We start from the raw sequence: 8,700 nt of genomic DNA, 5'->3' as shown, positions 1-8,700 counted from the left end.
TTTCACATATTAGAAATCTCAAAATAATTGGAGTCCACATAGCAATAAAATATAATGTAATATAAGAAAAATAACAAAATGTAGCCAGCCCCGTTGCACTGTTATTCATTTCAATATAATATATATAATCTATATATATATATATATATATGAAATTAGTTAATAAAAAATAAAGATGTGGTTGAGATCTCACCACAAATATAATATACAATATGCACTCTAATATGTATTTTCAAACAGAAGCGTAATTCATATACAGCAAAGCTATATAATACCAAAGAAAATTAAAATGTTAACTATACTGTAAGCACAAAATTCTCAGTATTCGTAAGTGACTACTGAGTTTCTTCTGTAATATTTAAAACCATTTATTTAGTTTAAATATTTTTAATGAATCAAATGTGAAATTACATAGACACATACCACTGTCCTCTTAATGTAATCCTATTAAACTTTACTTAAAAAGACGTTACGTTGCAAGTCGTAACGTACCCTTGGGATAAGTGAACTAACTACAAGAGTCACTTAATAGCATTAATGCCAGAAAAAAATGTAGTAAGCAATGTTTGTAACGCCAAGTAGCAACGTTTATGTAAAATTTGTAACGCCAGTAGTTTGTTGCATTTGCACATGCACATATGGATAAAACGTAAATGTGGAAAATAACGCCATGGACGCCAAGTAGCATCGTTGCTTTGACAAAGGTAGTATAAATTGTTAAGCTTTTTGGATTTACACATCCACTAAACTTAATTTAAAAACATATACCAAAACAAGACTTTAACTTCCACTTTTTGGTCAAAGGGTTTTATATAAGTTATGACAATTAGTGTTTCACCAACTTCGAGATTGGATTATGAGTATACAGTATAAACAAGTAAGGATTATTAGAAAAAACTTATGGAATATCTTTAATTTAATTAGAAATTTTTTAACTTTGTAAAATTTTACATAGTTATTTAATTTGTGTGAATATGTCAAAAATGACATTATTTTGTAAAAAAGAAAGAGAGTAATTTATTAATGAAGAGAATATGAAATTTGAACTATTTTAAAATCTATATGTCTATCAAATTACGGTTAGAATGATTACAACAGTTTGAACGGACAAAATCATATACGGCCTAAACATTTTTTATTTATAGAAAAAAATTAACGCGGATCAATTTTATATTTAAATAAATTAAATTTTCAGTTTGTTGTACGCCTCAAAAACAGAGTAGACTGAAACGCTGATAAATTTTGCACTAACCGCAACATCCATTCCGATCCTTAGAAATGCTTGCCCAAAGTATGTTTTTTCCATCCAAACAGTAGAGAATACATGTTCCTAACTCAAAAGGATGGATATGTTAGATTAATTACTTGTCCCGAATTGTTTCTATAAACCCTATATATTCACAATATATTCACATTAGTCATCAACACATAGTAATTGAGTTATTGATGGAATCATGCAAGATAGTTGTTTCTAATTAATAAATTTTTGATATGTGCTCTATGAAAATAAGATTTTTAAAAGAAAATAAATAAAATATTTTTATCGAGAAAAACAGTTTGAGTAAATGTGTCATTTAGGGTTTCATTAATTAATTTCCAAAAGACGACAAATGATATAAACGACATATTCCAAGATCAAAATCGGCCCAAAATATATTTGTACCAATATTAATTTCATGAACAAATCATTTGATCTGATCATACACTTTACTTTTTGTTGGCCGTTATTGTCATAAATTTTTATTATGTTTATATATTTGAGAGTAAATTTTTTGAAACAAAACTAATTGCGTCTCTTAAATCAAATTTATTATAATTATGCTCCCAAAAATATCAATCTTGTTCTCTATGTTTAAAATTAGCTGTGGTTTAAGGTTTTCACATAAAAGGACAACTAATTTGAAACAAAAATTAACTTCTAAAACGAAAACTAATTGAAAAAAGAGGGAGTATGATAGTTTTATAAAAATTGTTATATCATCCAAAATACTTCAAAATCACTCTTATCGAAAATATGATATGATTTACTTAATTGCTAATCCAAAATTTTCATTACATGTAAATATATTTTTTAAAATAGTGGAAAATTTTATTAATTAATTTCTGAAAGACGACAAATGCTATAAACGACATATTCCAAGATCCAAATCCGTCCAAAATATATATGTATCAATATTAATATAATGAACAATCATTTGATCCGATCATACACTTTACTTTTTGTTGGCCGTTATTGTCATAAAGTTTTATTTTGTTTATATATTTGAGAGTAAACTTTTGAAACAAAATCTAATTGCGTCTCTTAAGTAAAATTTCTTATAATTATGCTCCCAAAAATATCAATCTTACTCTCTTTGTTTAAAATTAGCTGTCGTTTAAGGTTTTTCACATAAAAGGACAACTAATTTGAAACAAAAATTAACTTCTAAAACGAAAATTAATTGAATAAGGAGGGAGTATGATAGTTTTATAAAAAAATTTATATCATCCAAAATACTTCAAAATCACTCTTATTGAAAATACGATATGATTTACTTAATTGCTATTCCAAAATTTTCATTACGTGTAATTTTAAAAAAAAATAGTGGAAAATTTTATTAATTAGTTTCCGAAAGACGACAAATGCTATAAACAACATATTCCAAGATCCAAATCCGTCCAAAATATATCTGTATCAATATTAATATCATGAACAAATCATTCGATCCGATCCTACGCTTTACTTTTTGTTGGCGGTTATTGTCATAAAGGTTTTTCTGTTTATATATTTGAGAGTAAACTTTTTGAAACAAAATCTAATGGCGTCTCTTAAGTCAAATTTATTATAATTATGCTCCCAAAATATCAATTTTATTTTCTTTGTTTAAAATTAGCTGTCGTTTAAGGTTTTTCACATAAAAGGATAACTAATTTGAAACAAAAATTAACTTCTAAAACGAAAACTAATTGAAAAAAGAAGGAGTATGATAGTTTTATAAAAATTGTTATATCATCCAAAATACTTCAAAATCACTCTTATTGAAAATAAGATATGATTTACTTAATTGCTATTTCAAAATTTTCATTACCTGTAAATTTTTTTAAAAAATGGTAGAAAATTTTTCCCATTTATTTTTGGGAAACCAAAAAAAGGGAAAAACTTCACTAGTTTGTACATAGAAAAGTATATATAGTATATCATTTCCTATATTTGAGTGTGTTTTTTCTCCCTTAATTGTAATACGTATTGAAGGAAAATGTTAATAATAAAGCTATAAAAATATACATATGGTATTGACTATTGACTGAATATTTTTTAAAAATTAATATTAAAATTACGAGAGAAAAAAAAAAAAGAAAAAAAAACTTAAAAATCTCTCTCTCCTATCTCTCAACCACAACTTAATATTATTCACGTCAGTATCCACCAACACATATATACGGCATAAAAAAATTTTAATAAACCTTGGAACTATCTATATCTAATACAAACACACACATATACACACATACACACACACGTCTATCTTCTTTATCTATATATATACTCATATGCTACTTTCACTGTATCAGTCTTGTTCTCTCTAAATCATCGAATCTTTTTTTCAATCTTGAAACGACTCGATGATAACTGTGTCTCCACCTCCACTCATCGGAAACAACTCCACCAAGGACGCTTACATGGAGGCAGACTTTGCAGATTTTACGACGGAAGACTTGCCGGACTTCACGACGGTGGGAGATTTCTCTGACGATCTTCTTGAAGGGATCGATTACTACGACGATCTTTTCATTGGTTTCGATGGAGACGATGTGCTGCCGGATTTGGAGTTTGACTCGGAGATTCTTGGGGAATATTCCGGTAGCGGAAGAGATGAGGAGCAAGAAATGGAGGGTAACACTTCGACGGCCTCGGAGACATCGGTGAGAGGAGGTGGTGTGTGTAAGCAAGAGTGTGGTGATGGTGGTGGCGACGGTGGTGTTAGGGACAAAACGGTGCGTAGAGGCAAACGTAAAGCGAAGAAAAATAAAGATTGTTCATCCGATGATAACGATATCAAGAAGAAACCTAAGGTGTGTTTTTATTTCCTAACTATTCATGTTTAACTTACTGTTTTCTTAATGGTAAAAAAAAAATCACCGACCTTAAACAACCGGTGTAGATCTCGGACGAAACCAAGTTTTGTATAGGACTATACAAGTTTGTCACAAACTGTTTGTGTTTATTTGAACTATAAAATTGTTTAGGAAAATTTTCTTTTTTCCACTATTTGATTAATTTATATGTTATGTGTTCCGTAAAAATCAGGTGGATTGGACGCCGGAGTTACACCGGAAATTTGTTCAAGCGGTGGAGCAATTAGGGGTAGACAAGGCGGTGCCGTCTAGGATTTTGGAAATTATGAACGTCAAATCTCTCACTCGTCACAACGTTGCTAGCCATCTTCAGGTACTTTAAACTTCTAGATGGTCCTAATTAAAATTATAATTATACTAAAAGTTCTTACTAATTGACATTATATAGCTCTTATTAATTAATTATTTAACCAAAAATTGCTTAAATTTTTATAAGAAAAGACAAGTAAAATACAAAGCCAGCTCAGGTTTGTGTAACAAAATTAATTTGTGTTGTATTTTTCTTGTAACGATAGAAATATAGGTCACATCGAAAGCATTTGCTAGCGCGTGAAGCAGAAGCTGCAAGCTGGAATCTCCGGAGGCATGCGACGGTGGCAGTTCCCGGAGTTGGTGGAGGAGGGAAGAAGCCGTGGACGGCTCCTGCCTTAGGCTATCCTCCACACGTGGCACCAATGCATCATGGCCACTTCAGGCCTTTGCATGTGTGGGGTCATCCTACATGGCCTAAACACAAGCCTAGTACTCCGGCCTCTGCTCATCGGACGTATCCGATTCCGGCGATTGCGGCTGCTCCGTCATCTTGGCCAGGTCATCCGCCGTACTGGCCCCAACAACCACTATATCCACAGGTAATAATTCAGTTGATATATTTGTTTCAGTTAGTTGTGAGGTTAAATCTTCAAATTATATAATTGAAATGACATAACTATATCACTTTTGTTGAACAATCATGAAACTTCAAAAAGCTAGTATTTGTACACCACTTGCTTTTAGTATACTAAATCGCGGTTTCAAGTAGATTAGTAATCATATAAAACCATATTATTGTATAGTGTTTCAATTAGAATTTTTTTTTGATGTATGTGTAGGGATATGGTATGGCATCATCGAATCATTCAAGCATTGGTGTTCCCACAAGACCATTAGGACCCACTAATCCTCTCATCGACATTCATCCCGTGAGTGATTATGACATGATTATAACAAAAAGTTTTTGAATAACTTTGTTCATTTTGATAAATTATCTTTCATTACTTGACGGTGTAGTCGAATGAGAGCATAGACGCCGCTATTGGAGACGTCATAGCAAAGCCGTGGCTGCCGCTTCCTCTAGGACTGAAACCGCCGTCAGTTGATGGCGTCATGACGGAGTTGCAACTTCAAGGAGTTTCTAATGTTCCTCCTATTCCTTGAGAGAGAAAAAATTCGCCGAAATCTCAATTGTTAACTTCATTTTTTGGTATCTTCTAAGTACTTTTGCATAGAAAAATACTAAAAATCCTTGTTGCTTGATCATATGTATTTCTCTTTATGATGAGTGCATGTATCCAAGTTAAGCAACTTTGTATTAGTTGTCCAGTTTCATCGTTATGTAAACCTTTGACAGTAGATATCTGGAATCTTTTATGAACTTGTTCTACTCGGTGACATAGTTTACAATACAATGGGTGTATAATAATACCTCATCCTCCATTATATAACGCCTGAACAAGGTGAGGCAGATTGATACAATGTGATTAAATCAGTGAGCACTATACTGGGCTTTCACTTAGCTACTTCGGCTCAAAAGTATATTTCCGTTGATCAAGGATAAAAGGGTTATACATGAGGACATTACTAGTGAATGTAACCAACTTCAATAAAGGTTGACAGGTTGTAATGAAAATCTAGAAAACCCAAATTGAGTTCAGACTCATAGATCTAAAAAGATTACATTGATCCTTCAGCAACATTGATAACTGGTAAACTTTGTTCTTAAGATCTTCTCTTCCGATCATCTTCACCGTCATCGTCCGAGTCACCGCTCTCACGGAATCGTGGGTTCTTCTCCTGTTGCAATCATACAAAAATTCCCATTTGAAGACAATGTTTTAGGCTTTTAGCAACAGATACTAAATTTACTCAAACAGTTTATTAGGAGAAACAAATAAACTTGTGTCACTTACCGGTCTCATGTCCTGATCAGTATCTCTCCTATTCTCATGATCTGTGTTTCTTCTTGAGTTGTCACGTCCATAGCGATCATCGTCTCTTTGACGTTTGCGATGGTAGTCTGCAAAAACATTAAAAACATTAAATTCTGCTACTGTGGAATGATTATACTATTACCAAGCATTATGGTCATTTGGAAACATATACCTCCTCCTCTTCCCTGGCGATTTGATCCTCCTTGATTGTATCCACCACGCCTTCCATCTGCGTGATTAATACATATATGCAAAAAGCATTTTAGGAACTTAATGTTATGTAGGCTCTATTTATGCATTCTCACATGATTAACTTGAATAAGCTAATTCTACACTAGGATTCATGATTTGTTTCCAGATCTTAACTCTCTCACAAAGGGCATTGATAAAACGATAAACGATAAACGATAAAGAATCATTTTCTGAGCACTACAATGCTAAGTTAAGCAACTTTAGACTCACATGATCACTATTTATCCACAGTCAAGTGCGAGATCATACAAACTAGGAACAAGATCTAGTAGATTTGATAGAAAGTTGAAAAAGGACATACAATTCGACGGCGCAGCTTGAGGATAAGATCCCAATGAGCCAGTACCATAATCTACGAGCTGCCTTTGTGCTTCAAGCTCCTTCTGAACTAACTTTCCATAACCACCTCTAGGTGTCAACGAGTTAAAGAAAAAACACATGGACGGGTAGCAATTTCATCACCGGGAAATCAAGATGTACTTTGTACTCAAGCTTTCCTACTAGAAAACAGGTTTACTAAACAAGAACTACTTGAAAGCAAAACAATGTGGACTGAAAGGATATCAGGATCGTAATCTGTACGGTATTCATCTCGAACCTGTATGAAAGATTAAAAAAAAATGATCACATCTAATCCATATACAAAAGATCAGAAAATTACAGCGAGGATGCATCTGATAAATACCTGGCCACCACTTCTACCACGTCCCCATTGTCTTCCTTCTTGGAATCCCCAATCAAAATCCACACGAATGGGCCGGTCATCAAGAATAGTCCCACTTACATATTTGACTGCATCTTCAGTATCCTCCCTCGAGTAGAAGCTGAGATAACAACACACACATACACACGTAAGCTCAGAAAAAAAGCAAAATATATTGTCATGAAAATTACAGGCAACAATGTTGAAAACAAAAGCTTACAGGACGAAACAAAAGCCACAGGGAGTCTTAGTGTTCTTATCCAAACCCATGATGATCTTTTTAATCTCTCCTGCTCTAGAGAAAAGCTCGTAAAGCTGTTCTTCAGTAGTGTAGAAAGACACATTGCCAATGTAAACAGTCGTAGATGTCCTTAGAGCCTCATCGAACTCCTCTTGTGTTCCTGAAAATCTTCTATCTCGATAAGCCGAGAGCTTAGCTTGTTCCTGTTACCCAAATACACCCAAATATGAAGAAATTGACATAAACCCAATCGCTAAATATGCAAAACGAATCCTTAAGAGTGACTTAATGCACGAAGAAACGAGTTCAGTTCAAAGCAAATCGAAGTTAAAGACCAAACCCTAGACACGAATTAGTCGATTTGGGTTTCACAACTCTTCGAATCGCTTCAAAACCCATCAGATTCCAGACAACCCAGATACTCAATTCACTAGGAATCTCGAGTTTCTATGCTACGAAAGACAAAACCCAGAAGCATGTTCAGACAAAAATCTAAACTTTGTGTACCTTGAACAAAGAAGCCATCGCCTCTCGAGAAGTGAATCTGCGATGAAGAGAGAGAGGTGTGATATACCTCGAATTAGGTTATGCGAAGTGAAAAGAAGAAGAAGATGAGCAGAACAAAAATCGAAACGGAGAGACACTTACTCGTCGTCCTCAAAAAAACCCTAATTTTTCTATTAAGGAAATAATAATATGAAGTGATAGAGTTGCACAACACTCCGGCGACTCGAGTATCCGCGGTTACAGAACCTTTGCAATAAATTCACAATTTCGGTTTATGACAAAATCAAATATTTGGTTTGGTTTGGTTTCGGTTCACGATTATCTGTTTGCAGTTTGCTTATGAAAAAAATATACAATAATCAAATATTTCCCCCAGGGCGTTCGAATATTCGGATCGGACTCGGTTCGGATTTTTCAGATTTATAATTTTAAAATCCATTCGGATATTTTCAAATTTCGAATTCGGATTGGATTTTTCGGGTTCGGATTCGGTTATCCAAAGTACTCAAAAATTCAAAATTTTGTGTCCAAATCTATTCAAACAACTTTAGAAAAACAAAAATATCTAAAAGTTACAAGTATTTTTTACCTAAATATACTCAAAAATAGTTGTAATACATAGAAAATATTTAAAATATCCAAAAATTTAAACTTTTAGGCACCTATGTTATTACAAGTATAAGTATTAGTGT

At 33.0% G+C, this 8,700-nt stretch overlaps 2 protein-coding genes across 2 annotated transcripts; one reads left to right on the top strand and one right to left on the bottom strand.

Moving 5' to 3' along the window:
• The first annotated feature begins 3,378 nt into the window (after window positions 1–3,378).
• LOC104760524 (transcription activator GLK2) lies at window positions 3,379–5,749 on the top strand. Its single transcript, XM_010483467.3, has 5 exons — window positions 3,379–4,053; window positions 4,289–4,429; window positions 4,632–4,967; window positions 5,208–5,297; window positions 5,386–5,749. The coding sequence occupies exons 1-5, from the start codon at window positions 3,604–3,606 to the stop codon at window positions 5,530–5,532; spliced, it is 1,164 nt and encodes a 387-aa protein (XP_010481769.1). The 5' UTR covers window positions 3,379–3,603; the 3' UTR covers window positions 5,533–5,749.
• A 146-nt stretch (window positions 5,750–5,895) lies between these two features.
• On the bottom strand, window positions 5,896–8,328 carry LOC104760523 (nuclear cap-binding protein subunit 2). Its single transcript, XM_010483466.3, has 9 exons — window positions 8,150–8,328; window positions 8,009–8,045; window positions 7,481–7,704; window positions 7,243–7,381; window positions 7,122–7,155; window positions 6,859–6,969; window positions 6,478–6,534; window positions 6,285–6,391; window positions 5,896–6,168 (listed from the first exon to the last, which is right to left on the bottom strand). Exons 2-9 carry the CDS (start codon window positions 8,024–8,026, stop codon window positions 6,094–6,096), a joined length of 765 nt encoding a protein of 254 aa, XP_010481768.1. The 5' UTR covers window positions 8,027–8,045; window positions 8,150–8,328; the 3' UTR covers window positions 5,896–6,093.
• Window positions 8,329–8,700: the final 372 nt, after the last annotated feature.

This window comes from Camelina sativa, chromosome 18 (genome assembly GCF_030686135.1).
Source record: "Camelina sativa cultivar CO46 ecotype springtype chromosome 18, ASM3068613v1".
In the NCBI taxonomy this organism is placed as follows: domain Eukaryota; kingdom Viridiplantae; phylum Streptophyta; class Magnoliopsida; order Brassicales; family Brassicaceae; genus Camelina; species Camelina sativa.
Note: the sequence above shows the minus strand (reverse complement) of the source record. Positions and strands in the feature narration are given on the sequence as shown.

Coding starts and splice junctions, on each gene's coding strand:
- LOC104760524 (XM_010483467.3), top strand. CDS start 3,604: ATGATAACTGTGTCTCCACCTCCACTCATCGGAAACAACTCCACCAAG. Junction 4,054..4,288: donor ATATCAAGAAGAAACCTAAG/GTGTGTTTTTAT, acceptor CGTAAAAATCAG/GTGGATTGGACGCCGGAGTT. Junction 5,298..5,385: donor CTCTCATCGACATTCATCCC/GTGAGTGATTAT, acceptor TTGACGGTGTAG/TCGAATGAGAGCATAGACGC.
- LOC104760523 (XM_010483466.3), bottom strand. Junction 7,156..7,242: donor GTGGTAGAAGTGGTGGCCAG/GTATTTATCAGA, acceptor TCTTTCATACAG/GTTCGAGATGAATACCGTAC. Junction 6,970..7,121: donor CCGTACAGATTACGATCCTG/ATATCCTTTCAG, acceptor ACTCGTTGACAC/CTAGAGGTGGTTATGGAAAG.